Source organism: Zosterops lateralis (assembly GCF_965231275.1).
Source record: "Zosterops lateralis genome assembly, chromosome: 4".
Lineage (NCBI taxonomy): Eukaryota > Metazoa > Chordata > Aves > Passeriformes > Zosteropidae > Zosterops > Zosterops lateralis.
The window spans coordinates 957,659-977,825 of NC_139765.1; the positions used below are offsets into that span (position 1 = coordinate 957,659).

The window sequence follows — 20,167 nt, forward strand, 5'->3', positions numbered from 1 at the left end:
TATTTGTCCATGAAATTGCTGATATTAATTAAAATACATACTATCAATCAGAGGCATTAACAATTCCTAATGTGAAATGGGGTATAAAGGGAAAACCACTGATTTCAGGACATCACCAAGTGTTCTCTGTGTGTGTGTGGGATGTCAGAAAATGAGAGTGCTCTCACTTGGAGCACAAGCAGAGGGTACCACCCTGAGCTGTTCCCTTGTTTTCCCAAGGGAAAACCTCACCTCTCCTCATGCTTTTCCTCTTTAGCAGCAAGGTCTGATGCTGAGCTCTGGATTCTGCTTGGCTTCATATCTCTTTTCAAGTTAGGAATAGTTAATGTTAATGATTGACAGTATATATTTTGATTAAAATTAGTAATTCCGTGCACAAATAAAAACAGGCAATGTTATGGCGTTGTGGATGTTATTTAAAGAGACAAGACTGTTTCATTTGAAATCTTAGTTTAATTTTTAAATGCATGGTTTTTAAAATATTTTGAAAGAGCTAACATAACCCCAAATTTCCAGATAGGGCAGAAATATTAAAAAAAATTCTATTTTTTTGTTTTTGAAATTTGTCAGGCTGGATTTCCATTGGATTTCCATCCTCGTACCCCTTTTTTTGGCTCTTTTATAGCTATACAATTGAGAAATAAAGGTTTATATGTAATTAGCTCTCACTGCATCAAACACACATTTTTATACTGATTTGTCTGGTACATGCAAAAGCTCTTGACCATTTGCCTGAGCTACAGTGAAGTTTAACTGGAGACAAAACAAAGGTTTAGATAAAATCAGTGTAATTTCTTAGTGATGCTTACTGGTGTTACTTTAAGCTCTAAATGTATTTTTCAGACTAACCATAACCTGATCCAGAAACACATGAACTTTGGAGAAATATAATTCTATATCCTGATATTGTATCCTTATAGAAGTTCTCCACTTTCTTTTTGTGCTGCTTCACAAACTCTTCATATTCTGTATTTCTGTCCATAGCCCAAGGTGAGATGCAGGTTTATCTGTGTTTGCCTTTTTTCCTCAGTGTTTCTGTGGAACTGTTAATGAGGCAAAAATCACACTGGGGAGCAGAAATAAGTTGTAAAGAATCTTAGCTCAATTTTGCCTTGTTTGCACTCTGGGAAAGGCAGAGGCCACAGAGGTTCTGCAGAGCAGCAGCACAATTCACCCCGTGAGCAAATAAAACCACAGCATCCTATTTATTAACCATGAAGTTATCTTCACATGTACCATTCATAGGACTCTGAATGTCAACTAATCTTTAAATAAGTTCGGAAATCTTTTGGGACAGAGAAGCTGAATTCATGGTAAATTGTTAGGGATTTTTTTTCTGTGATGGTGTTTAACTATAAATGGAAAATTATTCGTATCATGACTTGCTCTAAAGCCAGGAAGGAAGGGAGGCAGCAGTGCTGAAAAGTGTCTGTATCTATTGCAGGTTATCTGCAGGCTTTCTTTCCCCTGAGATGCTGAAGGCCATTTCTGTTCTTCTGCCCAAAGATAAATACTGTGAAGCACTTTGGGGTCCTTGCTGTCCTTTACTTTCTGAGCTGTCTAATCTTACTTGTCACCAACTAGACAAAAAACACACCTGGCTTTGCTCCTCATTTTTTTGGTCATTTCAATGAGGCAAGTATGTGACTCTCCTCATATCCTCAACTGGAAATGCCAGCAAAAAAAGGATTGTTCAATTTTCTTAATTTTTATAGAAAAATGGCATGGGGAAGATAACACCACGAGAAAAATAAAAAAATCTAGGAAACCAGGAGCAGAGCTGGCATTAATCCTTTCAGAGAAACTGAAATGTGGACTTGCAGAGCTCCAGGTGAATCCAGTTGTGCCACTGAGAACTGGATGTTCTGATGGAGGAGTGACGTCAATGGGGATGAGATCCCTGGGCTGGAACTGCTGCCACCAGCCATAGAGTCAATTAAGATGTCTTTGCTGAAGTAGGAATGCCATTATTAAATCTAGCTGTTCTGGAGCTAGCAAGCTCAACTCAAGGCTATCATTGCTGTTTTTCCAAAGACATTTCACCACAGACATCTGCCAGCCAGCTGTGTAGACTTTCTGTCTGTGCTAATTTGTAAAGTATTGTTGCTGGCCTCCAGCATTCAGAGCCATCTCCTTTTGGGCTCTTGCTGGTCAAAAACTCTCTTCTTGGAAATATTTTCTTCCTCTGGTTAAGTTGGTTACTTTTGTTTGGTTGCCTTTGATTTATTAGCTTTGGCACGAGCTTATTTTGTTGGGCTTATCTTGATTTTTTTAAAGCATCTTATAAATACACAAATGCTGACTAGTAGAGCAAACTGAGACTTCACTGATGCTGCAGTATTGCCCCACTGAAGACAACACATCCAGCAGGATTCTCCCTTGCCCACCAACCCTCTGAGGTTCAGTCTCCTGTAGGTGTTTTTATATTTCATTCATTTAACTGCTTTGTGCTTTCCTGGAGCTTCACCTGGAGGAACTGGCTGGCAGGGCAGGAGCAGGGATGCAGGGCAGGTGTGGTGGTGCAGGACCTCTGCTTTCCCTGCTAACACTGCCCTCTCCTGGTTCTCCTCCTGGGCACCCAGCACCCCTGCAGGTGCCAGATAAGAGAAGGACAAAGATAACATTGGCTGTTTCTCCTGTTGCTCCCTCTCTCTCAACTCCATGGCCTCCCATCCTTTGATGGATGGCCCTGTGCAATCTTTGTGCTGGCCCAGGGAGACACAAGGCAGCCCTGTCTTGTTCCTCAGAGCATTCCCAGGGGTGCGCCAGGGCTGGGAGGTTTGTAGGGGCTGCCTGATCTCACCAGGCTCACATCCCCAGCCTCAGAGGCTCTCCCTGAATCCCAGTCCCCTGGCTTTTAATATCCAGCCCCACTCCTGCCTGCTTCTTCTGACCCTCTCAGTCCTGCTGGACCTTTCCTGGGTTTACCCACCCATTGCAGGTTCCTGAGTGACCCCTGTGCCAGACTGCTGGAAGGAGGCTCATCACCCCTGCCCAGCCTCCCCTTCCTGAGCCATTCTGGGTTATTTCTGACCCCCCTTCTCCCCCAGAGCCCTGCCCCAGCCCAGAGTGCTCCCCCACTCTTTTCCCCACTTCCCAGCCCCTGTCCCTCCACAGAGCAGGATCAGGTTGCCTTTGCATTGTGATTGTTGGCAGGAGCCCCTCTGGAGTGCTGTGGCTGCTCTGGGAGAGCAGCAGCCAGTAGGAACAAAGCACATGAGAACACATTAAACCAACATTCAGCACGCAAAGCCCCAGTAATTTACTATATGCTACCCTGCCTAGTAAAGGGAGCAGTGCAGCACGCCTTGCCCTTTTAATTTCCTTTCTCACACTTTTGTCCACAGAAGCCTGGGCCATAACTTCCTTAAAAAGCATTTTTTTATTTATTCCACAGTCGTTCTTAGGCTGTTTGTTTTTAAGCAGAAGCAATTTGCTGTGCTTTGCTTGATACCATCACTAAACAGAGACATGCTGTTGTATCTGATTAGAATTTTAATTGTAGAAATCTAACCTTTGCCACTGCATTGTGCTCTTAAAGTGGTAAAATGATCCCTGCTGTGCTGCTGCCTGATAGTTCTCTCTTTTTAAAACCTGCAATGAGCAGTGTTACAGAAGTGTGAAACACAGATGAAGAAATTTGTACACTGATGAACAGTTACCCCTTCAGGCATGAAAAATGCCACTTTGACATTCTTTCCATGTCATGTATTAACATAGTAGAGTTCCAATAAAAGTACTAATCAGTTAGCAACAAGAAATGTTACAGAACTGACAGATAATATTAAGTTTTTTAAAAACCACACCGAATTTAAAAGAAGGTTCAAAGAAGAGAAGATAGTTGCTCATAGCAGCTCAAAATGACAAAACTTTGACTTTCAGAAGCTGGAAATAAGCTTCAGAATCCATCTTAAGTGTATGTACCTGCTACATATGTGCTTGTCTTATATTCATAGGGAATATACTTCATTAGAAGAAAATCCTATCACTAATAAAATATAAGAACTTTTTGGTGTATAGTATAGGGCAGGGCTGTCTGATTGAAACTTTTCCAGTCTGTCTATCCATATCTTTCTGACTCTAGTGAGGGATGTGCTGCTCCTTGTTCTCTGAGGTCCTTAGAGCTCTGTGAGTACAGGAATCCCTAAAATGCTTGCACCAGTTACAGCCTTCCTTGGGATTTTGCGCAGTTCACAGGCCAGCATGGACTTCATCAGTTGCTGGGCAGCTGAACAGGTTACTGAAGGCAGATGTTTCCTGCTCTTTATTAAGAACTCCGTGGGCCCCTAAATCTGGCAATGGCATTAGGCTCAGAGCTAAAAGCTGTGTTTGCATATGTTGTGTGACATGGTTTGGGACACCACTTGTTGGGGAAACTGTTTATAAACTGTAGACAGAGTGAATAATACAAAGTTTGAAATTCTGTGTCCCGTTCTGAGCCAGTTATAGTGATCTGAAGAACGAATGTCCCAACAGGAAATGCAGAGTTAGTAAACAAAAATTGTCTATGTTCCACTGCAGTTGTGTGGAGTCATCTTCTGACTGAGTTAGGAAAGAGAGTTTCTGCAAATCAGTAATTCCTCAGGAGAAACAGAATTCTGGTTAACTCTGGGTGTATTGTGTATAATTATGTGACATTCCTATTGATTTCATATCAGGAATAATTCTCAATTAATGACCTATGAAACATCCCATTGTTCATGAGCAAAAGTCAAACTATTTAAAGCAGTACACTAACAAGCTGCTGTATTGCTCCTGGAATATGGTTCCCCTCAGAAAAACATTCTACAGAGGAATATATTTACCACTGGACAGTATATTCAGGAGTAGTTAAGTCATGTAGACACGGTGTTTAGTGGGAAGGTGACAAACCTGGTCCTGTAGGAGGAAAAAGTGAAATAAGGAGGATGGAGAGCATTCAGTGGCAGGTGAGGGAGTCACCATGGGTGTTGGCAGTGCCCAGCACGTGTCACCTCTTACTGGGAAGGTGACAAACCTGGTCCTGCAGAAGGGAAAAGTGAAATAAGGAGGATGGAGAGCGTTCAGTGGCAGGTGAGGGAGTCGCCGAGGGGAGCTGTGGGTGCTGGCAATGCCCAGCACGTGTCCCCTCTGTCAGTCCCCTCCCAGAGCATGGTGTGGGCTGGGCAGGGCTGTCCCCATGCTGTGTCCCCATGCCAGAGCAGGGCTGACGTGTCTGTGTGTCCCTGCAGCTGCACCAGGAGCTGGAGAAGGGCGAGCGGGAGAGCGCGGAGCTGCAGGAGTTCGCCAACGCCGTCCTGCAGCAGATCGCCGACCACTGCCCTGACATCCTGGAGCAGGTGGTCAACGCCCTGGAGGAGTCCTCCTGACCCCACCACCAGCAGCAGCAGCACAGGGGGGACAGGCCCAGCCAGTCCACGGAGCCGGGGCAGTGACAGCAACGTCAGAGACACGACACGGAGCGGAAACTTCTGGTGCACCTTGGACAAAGAGAACAAAGGCAAAGGAACCTTCTGAAAACAACACGCTCTCTAGGTTCTTCCAGTCTGTGATTGATCAGCCCTTTTTGTATTCATCTTCTCACTGCCTTTCTGCTTTAGAATCCAGTTCCCCGTTGACTTTGTTGGTGGTGACTTTTGGATGCAGCCAAGCTGAGCTCTTCCAAGTCTACTGAGCAAAGAAAAGGGGATCCACTGAACACGAGTAGCTCTGGTTCTCCATGAGGTTGCACAAGAGTAGCCCTCGCCTTTCATTCATACATTGCTTTTTCCTTCTTATCCTCTTCCCTTCTTCCTGTTTTTTATTTTCATGAAAGCTGAAAGCCTGAATTTCATAGTGCTAAAACCAAACCTGGGTGTGCTCTGATTCTGGCTCATGGCTGGCCAGCATCAGCTAGCTCAGGTCATTGCTGCCTGTCTCAATGCTTCTTATGTTCTTAAATAACAGAGCGAGGAAAGGAAAGTTTCCCTACTTGCTCCTGTTAGTCATTTCATCTAGCAGCTGGGAGAAAAGGTAGGCATACTGGTACTGTTTACTGAACTTGGATCTTTATTGTTCGCTGATCTGATTCTGAAGTGCTAGGTGGGGCATTTTTTGAGGTGGCTGTTTTCATCTGTTGATTTTTTGGGGGGTTTTAGATGAGATTTCTCATCATAGGTCTGTGTCTCCTAAGTTCTTACTTTACTCTGTCCCTTGGAGCAGGTGTGGTCAACAGGTCAGTTCCCAGCTTTAACTTGTATAGTTTGTCCAGTTTTTCAGGCCATAACTTTGTGAACACTAGCTGTCATCAGAATAGGCATTCTGTAAATGAGACATCTGCATCATTTAGCTTGAAAGTATAATTTTAAAGTTAGGTAAATCAGTAGCACAGTTCTTACTATAATTATAATTTAATTTATTTTGGTTTAGCTCACATTGGTGAGGAATGAGTTTGAGTTCAGAGCAATAACCCTTGTGAAGAGGAGCATCTCTGCTGGAGTTGGCACCCAGCTGAGTAGATGGGTGTAAAAATCACAGCTTTACTTAAACCAGTGCAATTCTTCTGTGTATATGAGAGGCCTTAGTTTTATTCCCATCCACCTTTGACACTCATTCCAGCTCCTGCTGATAGGAAATAATGACCTGAAATCCCAGGTCAGTTTGTCGTGGTGGTAGCAAGTCAGAAATCCTATTTTATGAGCAGGGCTGGGGTGTTCATTCTTGGACTATGCATTAATGGGGAGTTTTTTCCTGGCTGCCAGTGGTTGTGTGTGTCTGGGGGCATCTGCAGGACAGAACCCTGTAACATTTCCCTGTGTGCTCCTTAAAGGCTCAAATTACTTCAGAGAGCCAGGGGAAGGCAAAAGGAGACCAAACAGCAACACAGCAGTGGAGGAAATCTTGGTTTTCTAGTCCCTAGTTAATTCTGAATCCTCTCAGCAAACCTCCCATCCAGAGCCTGCAGTTTAATTCCATGTGGCTTATTACGTTTTGAGCTGAATCACTAATCTGTTACACTAAGGAAAATGTTCCAGGCCCTTTGAAGAAAACTGCATTTCTTACATCCCTCAGATCCACAGCCCAGCTGCCTTGTAGGCCTTTCACACCTTGTTTTTATCTTTAGAAGTGACCAATTGCTTCTGACAGAAAGGAGATCAGCAAACTTTGAGTAAGGAAAGATGTACCCTGTAGTTTTTTTCCAAACAAGCACTGAAAATGGGGAAAAACTGAGACCTTGTGTAGCTGTAGACTCTATTGAAAACCAGCTAATTTAAAATAAATCACATCCCCATTGATTCCACTGTAATAATTCAGCAGAAGGAGCTGCCATTCACAGCCAGGGCGTCTAGGAAGAAGTCAGTCTCAAAAGAAGAGGTGAATCACTCCTTTTGCAACTTTGGAATTGCCAGGGCTTTACAAATCAGGAGAACCAGCTTTAGTTCTTCCTGTAATAGCAGCACAGCCAGTCTGCTGCTCTTTGTGTGTGTGAGGAGGGTGATGGAAGGTGAGTGCTGGGTGGCGGAAGGGCAGCAGACAGTGACTGTACACACTGCCCTGTCCCAGAGCCCTCTGTCCCATCACTTGAGTCAGCACCTTTCCCTAGGAGCTGTTGTTTTGAAATCTCTCCCCCCCTGGCTTTTTCTTCATCGCCCCTAATTACTCACTGAAGGAATTTAATGCTGCCTGTAAAAGCATCAGAGCCATCAGCCCCGGCATCATCCACCCCCCCTGGCTCTCTCATTAACTTATATGGTCACATCCCCAGCTGCCCTGCTTCCCTGCTGTAAAACAATCCTTCCTCTGTGAGAGGCTGTGGAATTTCCCTTATCGATGGTTCCAATGACTCCTGCTTGTAAACCTCTTACTGAGATGTTCCTTGATAGCGTTTGTGCTGGGGGCAGGGGGAGGGGGTGGCAGCCAGGGGCCATCACTTGGGGCTGTTATTCCAATTCCCTGCTTGTGCTGCTCCTTCAGCATCTCTAACTCAACTAGGAATGGGCAGTGTGTGCAGGGTGGGCAGCCAGGTGAGGCTCAGTGTTTACACATCTCCCCAGCCTCTTCCCAGGGAGGATTGGTCAAGCCTGGCTGGTTTTCACCCTGGCCATTTGGTCCTTTATCTGCCAGCCACACACCTGCTGTTCTTCCATCTCAGTTGGTGGGTCCTGGTGATTTTTCTCCTTAACCACTGTTATCTCCTAGGTCTTGTAGCCTTCCCATCTCAAAGGTTGATCTTAGACCTCTGTAAAGTGCTTTCAGGGAGGGAGCAGATCTCATTTAGGAACAGTCTTGATCTCCATTGAAGTGTTCCAGGTAATCTCTCTGATCCTGTGTCGACAGAGATCCTGTGGTGAAGAGCTTTGAGGAGCTTTGGGGTTGGGGAGGTGCTGCTGGCCACGATTTTAATGCTGAACGTGACCACTGAAAGCTTTTTCTTTTCACACAGAGTGCCACACCATTGGCCTTAAGGCAAACAAAGGGATTTTTATTCTCATAACCCATCGTGGAATGGCACATGGGGCACATGGGAGAAGGGCTGTGTGTGGCATGCCCTGCAGTGCTCATCCAGTTGCCTGACCCACCGCTGCTCTTCTAAGATCTTATTCCCAAGTGTCAGCAGTCAGGCAGATGCAGACAGTTCCTACCACAGTGGTCCTGCAGTGCAGCAGCTCTAGGAAATCAGGGGCCCTTCCCAGGGACCCTGGGGAAATTTGCTTTTTTCTTCTCCTGTCGAATGAAGTTCCATTTGTTACAGAAGCTGGGAAAGTTTTAACTGCTTTAATATTGCTTTTTTTTTTCTTCGGAGCTGTCATTTGCAGAGAAGCTGAGAGATGTAAAGACTCAAGGAGCTGTTTGTAGAAAATTAAGTAGGTCATTTTGGCAGGGGTTTGGGCTGAAAAATAACTGAAGCCTGAAGCCCAAGTAGACTGTAAAAGCTGACACTGCAAACACACTTGATGATATCCACGAGTCCAAGTCTGTATTTTCCTCTGAATCCAACCTCATGTAAAACACTAAAAGGACACAACACTAGAATTGCAGGGTGAGGACACGAGCACTGCTTGCCATTGGAAGAAGAATTACCTGGCATGCTCCCAGATGAAGCTCTGAGCTTTTCTAAGTCTTCTCTCTCGTTTTTACTGCCTTTAACCAGCTTTCACTCCAGGAAATGCCAAACCCTCTTTGGAGTGTCCAGTTTTTGCCAAGTCCTGGGGACAGGAGGTTCAACGTGACACGTGGAACCCCGTGTGCTGTTCCCCATTCCACAGCTGGAATATCCCTTCTCTAGAACATTTCCTGGTACTTCAGGGCTCTGAAATTTGCACAAGGGAGCGTAAATGTCATAAATCTTGTAGAGATCACCCTGGTTTCTAAACCAAAGGGGCACCTCTTTCTCATTCACCCTGTAATTCCCACCCGTTCTGCTGCTAGAGCTCGATCTGTTGGGAAATTTTTAACACCTGGTGAGGGTTGACAGGGTTGAGTCCCCACTCCTGTGCTAATTGCCAATCGCTGCCACTGCAGGGGTCTTTACAAGGGACGTAGAGTCGTGCACTGATAACCATTTTAAAGCAAAAAAAAAATGTCGCTACAAACATCACCCGTGCATCCCTCCAATGACTCCAGTGGAACGCTGAAGGGAAAAGAGCACAACCAAGGCACCTGGTGGTGAAAGGGAGCCTCTCCTCAGCTGCACACCGTGCTGGAAGAGGGCCTGGAGAGGCCGTGTGAGGCTGTGGATCACCAACACTGCCCCGGGAGGGTCGGGCACGCGGCATCGGGGGCGTCGCGCCCGGCCAGGCCAACTCTGCTGACCCCTCTCGTCTGCCTGGGGAGGAAGAGGAGTGTCAGGGGGTGTTTTTTTTTAAACAAAACCACGTTTTTAATTGTTTTTTTCCGCATCAGTGGAAGGAACCTTACGCAACAGCAGATCCTTCTGAACAAAATGGCTGCGTCCGCTGACTGTTTTTAAAATTAAAAAAAAAAAAAAAGAGAAAAACTGTTTCAAAACTTTTTAGTGTCAAAAGCATAAACTCAGAAATCCTGACTTTTTCCAGTGTGTGTGGTGAGTGCTGTAACCCTGTCATCAGTATCTCCCCTGACTTTTTCAGGGGTGTTTTTTTCCTGTTTTGTTTTTTTTTTCTGCTTGTCGATATTGTCTGTGTGGTCCTAAGGCTGGGGCAGTTACCAACAATGTGTGTCTGTTGTCGGGTTGAAAAAACAAGATAGTAGTAGAACTGAAAAAAAAAAGATGTGTTTTAAAAAAAATATATAAAAATAAATTTCATTAAAAGGAATTCAAGTAAAGAAGCAACAAAGCCATGACTCCTCCTCTCAGGATTGTATGGAAAAGGATTTGTGGGCTTATAATTATAACCAGTTGCCTTTCACAGGCTTTTGAGGTCCAAGGCAGCTTGGCCTCTGAGGAAATGTTACAGACCCTGTATAAATTCCTGCTTTCCCAGGTTTATACTGTACATGTGTAAGACAGAAATGGGCAGAATGAAACAGTAATTTGGAAGTCAATCTTTTCTGGTTACAGTTATCAACACCAGGTGTCCCCTAAGATGGGAACCACTGATGTGAACGGGCCAAACACTTTGGCCAAATTTTTTATTTTCTATTTTTTCAATTTTCTCCATCCCACCCCTTGATGCCAGGGACAGGAGCCTTGTAGATCAGCTAGTGCAGGTAGTTGTGTGAAGGTTCATTATCAGAGTTTTATTTCCTTGCCTCTGGGGTTGGTCACATACCCAAGGGCAGGAAAGGACCAGCAGCCACTTTTGCTCTGGTTGTATCAGAGACTTGCATTGCTTGAAAGGAACAACATCAGGCTAAACTGGTGTGCGAGGTTAACCAAAAAAACCCCATACAAATTGCTTTACCTATGAACACAGGTAAAGAATTTCATTAAGTGAATGTATTTTTATTATCAAACTTAACCATATGCTGTTTGCCCCCATTTTGCAAGCTTAGTTCAGGTCTTGAAAATCAAGTCAATGTGGTTTGCTTTTAAGTAGATGTTCCCATTAGGCTCTTGGTGCTTTGGTAGGGCTTTTTGTCCAAAACATTGGTTTCTTTCACTTGGAAACCTGCAGAAAATGGATCTGTTGTTCAGGTATACTTGTTATCTTAAAAGCCAAATTCAAAGCCAAATTTTAAAAGCAGACATTGTTCCTTTTACCTGCCCCATGTTCCCAGCTCTGTGTGGACAAGGCCAGGTCCCCCCTCCCTCCCTGGCCAGGGGTGGCTGCCTTTGGCCCCTCATTACACACTCACTACAGTATAACTGGGGAGGCTTTGGTGTGAGATGCCTTTATTTGTTCAGATGCTGGAGAAGAACGAATCCAATGGGACCACAAACAGGGGAATAACTTCTGTGCTAGCCCAACATGCTGCTCCAAGCCCACCAGAACAGTCTATTGCATTTCCTTCCACGGCAGTGAGCGAGCAGAGCTGCACACCCAGCTCACAAACATCTGTGCACCTCAATTCCGTGGGCTGCTCCATCTACCCCACAGACACAGATCCCTCGCTGGCTGTGGAAGAGACCTGTTGCACTTTAGAGGAGGGGGAGGCAGGCTTTGGGGACGGGATCTGGTGTACTTGAATTCCTTTTGGAAGTGACAGCAGCGGGAGACATTGGTGTGTCCGTGGCGCAAGTGCACACGCTGCCTTCAACTTGTATGTGTTTTATTGCTGGAGTCATGTTACTGACAGGATAATGACATTGCAAAGAAAATGTGTTATATTCAACTTTGCCTTGATAATATAAACACTTTGTTCGTTTTTTGGGTTTTTGTTTTTTTTTTCTTCTTCTTTTTTTATTCACAGACTAAGTTCATCAGGAAATTATAAAATTATTTAAAAATCCTGTGCCGTGTCTTCATTTCAGTGATTGGTGTGTGTGCCCAGGATGGGAGGGCAGGTAGGAGGGCTGAATGGCTGCAGGGCTGTTCCCTGACACCAGGCTTGAGGTCCCAGTTGTTGCACCAGTGGGACAAGGGTGGGATTTGGCTGCTCCCCTGCCTGGCAACACTCCTGGGCACAGCTGGGGCTGCTCACAAAGTAAAGGGGAGTGATGGCAATCACAGGGGTGTCCCAGATACTCCTGCACCTCACAGGTAGGTGAGTGGAGATAGAACAGCTGCTCAGCTGTCCCCTTTGTCTCTCCTGCCTGTTCTCCAAGGCAGTGACTTCAGTGTTGCTGATGGGGGACTGAATTCCAGATGTGCATCCCGTGTTGAGTCACTGTCAGGATCACAACTCCCAGAGCAACGTGCCTGGGAAGCCTTGCTGTGGAGAGGCCAGCAAGCCTGTCCCACAGCGTGTTCCTAGGGAAACCTGGCTGTGGGTGCTGTCCCTGAGGAGCAGAGGGGTCATGGCTTTGTGCCATGGCATGGATGAGCTGTGCTCCCTGCAGCGCTGCTGGAAATGGGCTCCAGCCAGTGTCCAGTCCCCAGATGGGTTTTGATGACATGGGAAATTGCCTGAGTAATGTCACTATAAAAATCTCATTTTTTCTGGGCTTTGAGGCTGTTCTAAAGAGAATAGCATTGCAACACTGGGTCCCACTGATAGAACAATGTCCCTGCTAAACACACTCCACCAGATTCTCCGCAGCTATCCTGAAGCCCTGACAGCACAGACCTCCCCAGGCTGGGACACTTTCTCACCCATTTCTCTCCTTTTGTCTGTCTGTACAGCCAGTTTTTCTCTGGGCTTTCTTGCTGGCCTTCTACTTTTCCTCGATTCATCATTTCATGAGGCTCTTGAGGTCCTGACTTGTTGTTTCAGCACAAGTGACCACATGTGTAACAGCAACAGGCGTCCTGATCTCAGTGCCTGGACCTTCCCTTCCCTTTGCTGCTTGGATTTCAATCACTTGGGCTTCAATCAGGCATGTGAAGCAGCGTGTGGAAGAAGGATGTGTGGGGATTAAGGGTCTCAGGAGCTTTGGAAGGAAGAGTCAGCTTCCCTCAGCCCCTTGGTTCCCAGTCTGGTTTATGTTCTCTCCAGGCCTTTGGCTGAGAAGGGGATTCGTGATTCCTGTCAGGCCAGGGTGTGCCTGGCTGCTGCAGCACAGTCCAGATGAGCTGAGTGAAACCACATGGATTTAACCACTTAGGGCACAGCGAGGTGCCCAGCAGCCTGACAGGGGCACCAACACCACTTCTGGAGGGTTTATCCTTTTTAGAGGTGAAAGGGCAGGAGCCGCGGTGAGCCCCAGCAGGGCAGCAGCACATCTGCAGGGCCAGCAGCACATCTGGAGCAGGGCTGAGCTGAGCTCTGCAGCCCACGCTGGCTCTGCTCTCGGAGCTGCAGGGCTGTGTCCCCGCGGGCTGACTCATGGTTTGGATGGCCCAGCACAATAACGCTGTTCGTGCTGAAAAGAGGAGATGCCAAACGCCTTTTGTGCCCTATCAGGTTACATTTCATGCTTTGTGCAGCAAAACACGGGGCGGCTGAACAGAACTGTCCGTGTCGACTGCAGCTACTGTGACACTGAACAGGCAGGGCAGGGGGGGAAACAGCAAATGGTCAGCCCTGGGATCCAGCACAGACACATTTGAAGCATTTTCCTTTGCAGGCAGGTTCATAGGGCTGTGCACAGACTCATTTGAAACATTTTCCTTTGCAGGCAGGTTCATAGGGGTGTGCACAGCCCCTGCTGATTAAACATGGGCCTTCTGCAGTGCTCCAGCCAGGATGGCTTGGGAAAACCTGCTTGACTAAATCACACCAGCCCGGGAAACTGCTGAAACCACATCTGCAATCCACTGGGAGAAGCTGCATATTTAGGATCTCCTGTTTCTGACAGGATCCGCTGTGCTTGTGCTGCAGATGCCTTTTGCTTATGTGGATTGAAGCTGCAGGGGTGCCTCAGCCAGCCCTGGGATTACCCCAAAACACTAATTAAAGCCAATTGCCCGTGCTAATGATCTGTATGTGACTAGTGACCTTTACACTGGGATTTTGAGACATCAACTAGGTGTTCTCACTGGGCTTCAGGATGTTTAGAAACCTCAGGCAAATAGCCAAAGTCCTCTTTCTTTAATGTCTTTAAAAAGCCTCAAACTCAAGGGCATACGACCTGGGAAAGTAAATGTTTTGTAGGTGGATATACTAAAATTAGGTGCAAACAACTTTTTTGCATGTCAGGCAAACAGAGCCATGCACCTTGTGTTGGTGGACCTGATTTCTGAATATCCTGGTGATGTGTTATAAAACATAAGTGGAGCAGCTGGGACCAGCAGTGGGGTTACAGCAAGTGATTCTCAGGGTGTGGGCTTCAAGTCCATCTGGTTTTAAGTACACCAGCAGTAGCTTCTCCCAGTGTTTACAATTGCAAACATTAAAACTGTTCTGGAAGGTTGACTAAGAAGTTAAATATTTAGGCCCAGGTACTGCAGCCCATTTGTGTGAAGTTGTCACTCACTTCAGCTCCCAAAATGTCTGTGGACACCAATCTTGTGACAAGGCAAGTTAAAAAGACCCTTTGGCTTCTTTATGTGTTGCTAAAAAGGATGGATGGCTGCTGGAGCTGCAGACACATCCTAGAAGGGTTTTTGTTCAGCTTGAGGAAACCCTTCATTTTCTGTAAGGGCCATTTTGGGGAACCACAAGTGCTGGAATGTATATGAACACTCTTACCCTTTCTTTAATGCACAGAGGGTGGTTTTGGCTCTGAGCAGAGTGTCCTCCTGCAGCCCAGGGCACTGAGGAGCACGTAGGCATGGATGTGTCTGTGCCCATCTGTGTGATCATTATAAACACAGAGCTGCCCATGGAAACCATCCTTCAAAAGGGCCAAACCTGCAGTGGCAGAGGTCTGAAGATTAGAAAATCTACAGGACTTATTTCATGCCTAATATGTCCATGATGCAATTTTCAGTGAGTTCTCTGTCACCAGCCTCTCATTATTTGGGTTCTTTAAATTGTCCCTCGTGCTGGTGGTAGCTTAGACATGAGGAGGGCTGCTCCTGTTTGTGCTGTGCTCCCTGGGCATCCCAGCTCTTCCCCATATCCCATATCCCTGACCTGTAATAGATATTTGAGAGCTGAAGTGACTGACACTCACACAAGGGGCACAGGTTTGCAGACACTTGCAGGCTGCAGTTGCAAAAACCTCCAAAACTCTGCATCAGGTACTCAGTGACTGGAGAATGTGCAATACCTGCACAAGGGATTTAAAGACTGAGGGCAAAGTGCAAAAGGAGGTAAATTTAATTTCAGCATCTCAATTTTTTAGCCCCCACATGACTTCAGCAGTTCATACCATTCATCTATGATTTAATTAATTTAGCATTAATAGTCACTATGAGTTTGGTGGTGGTGGTGGCCATCAAAGTTTGAGAAAAGCTCCTTCTAAGGGTATTTTGAACTGTTGCCACTTCTGCTGATCTCCTTCATTTAAAGTAGCATATTTTGGATTCAGGGATGTTTTCCCAGTCCAGGTGGTGACTGTGTAAGGAGGTTTGCAGAGAGGGCTGAGCAGCAGGAGCAGCCTGGGGACTCACACAGGCTCCTGGCACCCACCAAAGGCAGGGAGGTTCAGCTGGAGCACAGCATTCACCAGTGAGTGTCTGCACTGCTGCTCTCTCACCCCATCCACTCCTGAGTGACTCCTCGATAATTCTGGCTCTATAATAATAGATAATACCAAGGATAAAGATAATACCACAGAGTTTATTTGGGGAGCTACTCTCTTGTGCATAAATCCACGAGAATGATGCTTGTACAGGATATCCTCTTCTTCTTTTTTTTTTTTTTTTTTTTTTTTTAATTTTGTTTAAGCATTTTTAGCAGGATGCAGCTGAAGCAGTAACCAAGCTGCTCTTACCAAGTTTGTGCAGGTGCCCCTTTGCTGCACCAGGCACAGCTGGAGAACACTCATGTCTTTGCAGACCCTTGGGGCTCCACGGATGTACAGTGAACCAGGATCAGTGGGAATTCATGCTGGTACCTCCATTGTCTGCATCAGAGGAGGCCCTACAGCAGGGTTTGGTGTGGAAAACCAGGGTGATGTATGACCATGGGAGGTGTTTCTGCTGCTCAGCAAGGCCAGAGGGGACAGTGCTCACAGCCCCTGTGTCATCCTCAGATTTGTGTGGGGCCAGGAGCGCACACTGCCTGCCCATTGCCAGGGCTCAGCTCACTTGCAGCAATCTGTTCAGCAGCACTGACTCCATTGTCCCCTCAGATGACAAACCAGCAAAATGCTCTGAGGCAGCAGCAGCCCAATTGTTCAGCTCTGCCAACTCTGTGTGTGCCTCAGAGAGCAGCACCCGCGTCTGTTATCTTTATTTTTTAATCCAAAAAATACACACAGTGCTTACAGTGGTTACAGCAGTGGTTTGCTGGTTATTTTGCACAGCCAAAGATACCTGGCAGGTGTGGCAAAGACAAGAAATGCTACTCCATAGGAGGAGATGGTGGGGACCAGTTGGTGTCTCCTGCAAACTCCTTTGTGACCATTGCTAGTACAACACTGTAAGATGCCTCTTTTTCCTGCCCCAGTGAGGGGAGAAGTGTGAAACACTGTCTTGAGGACAGATAAAAGAAGATAAAAAAACCTCTTTCCCCTTGTGCATGGAAACCCCTCCATCGCTGCAGTGATTGTGCTCCCTACCAGTGCCCTCTGAAGGGTCCTCTCCTGTTGCTTTGGCACCAACACAACACCTTGCATCCCAAATAGAGCCCTCAGGAGACCCTGGAGGAGCCCAGAGGAAATGAGACAACTGGGATTTGTCAGCAAAATGTGATGCAAGTTCACATCTTCCACCAGGGATTCCTGTACACAGCCATCCTGTATACAATCCTGTGGCAGGGAGGGATTGGGGATTGACATTTGCCATCCCTGGTGTGGCAGGAATTGACATTTGTCAGCCCTGGTTGGTTCCCCGTGGCCCTGAGGAGGGACAGGCAGCACTGCAGGGTCACACCAAACTGCAGGGACAGGCTCTTTGTCAGAGAGTGGATTGTCACAAAAGGAACCACACTCACCTGTCAGGATGTGAGGTGCAAAGGGAAAAGGGAACTTTATTGTGGGAATCTCAATTTATATAGTTTTTGGGATTTGGTGAAGGATTGGGGGATGAGAGGAACACCCCTCTGAGCCCAGTGGTCAACTCAGAACTCCATCAATCTGTTCTTCCTCCTGAAAAAGAACGTGTTTACCAAACATCACTCTTTATTTTTGTTACAATGCAATAAAACTCTCCAGCCCAAGAATGAAAACAATCAGAAGGCTGAAAAATCAGGGTGACAGTGGATGTTGGAGATGTGGTGCACCCAGTTCACAGCAGCCTCTGCAGTGTCCCCCAGCAGCCCAAGGCAGGCACAGTGACTGCAGGGGCCAGGGAAGGGCTGCTCCTCACCCTGGTGGCTGAAATTTTCTAATTTCCAGTTTCCCCCGTTAGTCAATGGGGTGGTGACTCCTGACAGCAGCAGTGGGAACACAAATGTCTGTGCTCATCTGCCAGGAGAGCAGATCAAAGCCACCCGTGCAGCTGCACACAAATGTCACCGGGGATGAGCCAGAGGCTTCCCCTGTGTGAGTGACAGTGACATGACCTCAGTGTGGGAGCAGTCCTGGCTCCTGCAGGCTCAGCCTGACGCTGAGGCAGAGCTTTGCTGGGTGACAGGGGCTGGGGAGGGCGACGCCAGCGTTGCCTGGCTTTGTTTTCCTGCTCAGAGCCCTTGCTCAGCACAGCTCTGCCCATCCTCGGGTGTGCAACCTCCAGATGGAATCTGGGCAAGCCTGGGCAGGAGACTGGGGTGTGCTGCAGCCTGGGTGCAGTGAGGGTGTCATGGGTCCTTTGGGAAGGTGTGTGGATGTTGAGGAATCAGGTGTGTGGATATATGAGGAATCAGTGACAGACACACTCCATGCCCATCCTGGAGCCAAACCTGCTCAGGGCTTTGTCCCCAGGCACACCCTCACTGCAGCACCAACTCCACTGGCTGCCAACACCTTCCCTGCATGGAAGAGCTGAAGAAATGTAAGAAAATCCAGAGCAAATCAACCAAAGATGTGTCAAAGGGCAGCTCCCCCTGCTCTGTCTGCACATCCAGGGCAGTTCTGGCCCCTAAATGGAGCTCTGCTGCCTGGGGTTGGGGTGCCCTGTGCTTGGGAAGGTTCCCATCACTCACTGACAAACAATGATGTGGTCCCCCCCAAAAAACCCAATTTTAGATCCCCATGAAGGCCCACAGGAGGCAGATCTGGGCCCTCTGAAGCTCCCAGGAGCTTGTTTGCTCTGCACAGGTCTCTGTGCCTGATGACATTCATGCTGCTATTATTATTAAGGGATTATACACAAGCCATGTCTTGAAGGGTGTCAAAACACAAGGTTAGAACCCTCCATGACATTTGGTTCTTCCCAAACACAGCCCCTGAAGGCCTGTGATGGAAAGGGTGTCCTCATCCACATTTACCAAAAAAAGAGACCCAAATAAAGAATTCCAGCTCTCATTGCTGGAGGGAAATAAAGAGAAATGGAGCTTCAGTGAACAGGAAAGGCTCAGAAACAAGAATCAAATCCAGAAAAAAACTCATCCCAGAGTGAAAAACAAGATCTTAAACACATGGGCAAATACGTTCTGGGGCACGAATCATGGTGTCTTTGGTTTTGTGGGCTTCTTTGGGTTTGGGGGATTTTTTTTGCTTTGGGTTTTTGGAGGATTTTTTTGCTTTGGGTTTTTTTCTTCGGCTTTTTCCAGGTGTGTGTAATTCCAGTCCCAGGATGTGATGAGACATTCAGTGATTTGGGGTGACTGCAGAGGCCACCAGTGGTGTTTAGCAGGCAGGTGCTGTGCACAGCCCGGAAAATCCAATGCTCAGGCTGAAAACTCAGAGTCAGCACTGCAGGACATCAACCACAGAAAATACAGAACACACTCACAATTGCACTTAAATTACATGGGGGGAGCTCTGATGTCTTCAATTTTACCTTTGCCAGAGGACATGGCAGGATTCTGAGCTAGAACCCATTGCTTTCTACATCTTTAGTTTCTTGAATGTGTAAATAGAGACACAGATATTTCCTAGAGATGTGCCAAGGGCTGCTTGTGCCAGGGGAGAATCAGAGTCCATTGTATGGTGGCTGGGCCCCAGGATCACATTCGTGACAACACCTGGATGCCTTAGAAGAAAACCATCTCTCCTCATGTGGTTTCTTCCATTTTTTGTACCTTGTGACTGCACTGGGGCTTTGGTTATTACAGTTTCCATCTCTGAATTGTTTGGAGGGTTTCAGTGCTGGGGTTTGTATTAACCCATCTATTACCCAATATTTATTTATTTATTCATGTATTTATTTATTTACCATCCAATACACAATATTTATGTATGTATGTATGTATGTATGTATGTATGTGTATATTTATTTATTTAGAAGCTGCAGTGTCCAGGGGTTGTATTTGTGCTCCCTTCAGCTTTCACTGTGAAGGTGAGACTATTCTCATAGTCACCAAAGGGCACTTTGGAGCCCACAGAGCACAGTGGGTTTTGTCCAAAGCCTTTCTTGTCCCCAGGTGGGTTTGCAGGAGGACGTGGGAGCAGCACAGGCAGCAGCTTCAGGGCCTCGCTGACAGTCTCCACTCTGTCCCTGGGATTTGTGGGAGCCAGAAATAAAAACAGGAAATGTGCTGTGGCTTCACCAGCTGTAAATAGTGCCTGTCCCCGGGCTGTGTGACATCCCTCCCAGGCAGTCACAGTGCTGGCAGACACACATTACACCACACACCTCACCTCCCTGCCTGCTCCTGAGCCCTCCCTGTGCAGCCCCAGAGTGCCAACCCTCCCAACCCTGTCCCCTCCTGCACGGGGGTGTTCCCAGCTCCTCACCTGCCTGCTGGCACTGGTGACACTGGTGACACTGGTGGCACTGGTGGCACTGGTCCCACCCTCCTGGCTTGGTGTCTCAGCACATTTCATTTCCTTCCCTTCCACCTGCCAGGCCACGGAGAAGGTGTCACCCTCCCCAGAGCCAGCTGTGTCACCTGTGTGACCCCATGGCCAGCTGTGCCACCTGTGTGACCCCACAGCCAGCTGTGTCACTCATGTGTCCCCAGGAGCCAGCTGTGTCACCTGTATGTCCCCACAGCCAGTTGTGTCACCTGTATGTCCCCAGGGCCAGCTGTGTCACTCGTGTGTCCTCAGAGCCAGCTGTGCCACTCGTGTGTCCCCAGGGCCAGCTGTGTCACC

At 47.1% G+C, this 20,167-nt stretch overlaps 1 protein-coding gene across 3 annotated transcripts in view; it reads left to right on the plus strand.

The window, feature by feature from the left end:
• Window positions 1-12,031, plus strand: part of ERC1 (ELKS/RAB6-interacting/CAST family member 1) — a 232,486-nt gene extending 220,455 nt beyond the window's left edge. For all 3 annotated transcript variants that reach the window (XM_083859867.1, XM_083859869.1, XM_083859868.1), the window contains exon 19: window positions 5,211-12,031. In XM_083859867.1, the coding sequence (XP_083715993.1) occupies window positions 5,211-5,348 (138 nt within the window). In that variant the 3' untranslated portion in view covers window positions 5,349-12,031. The remainder of the gene's footprint in view (window positions 1-5,210) is intronic.
• Window positions 12,032-20,167: the final 8,136 nt, after the last annotated feature.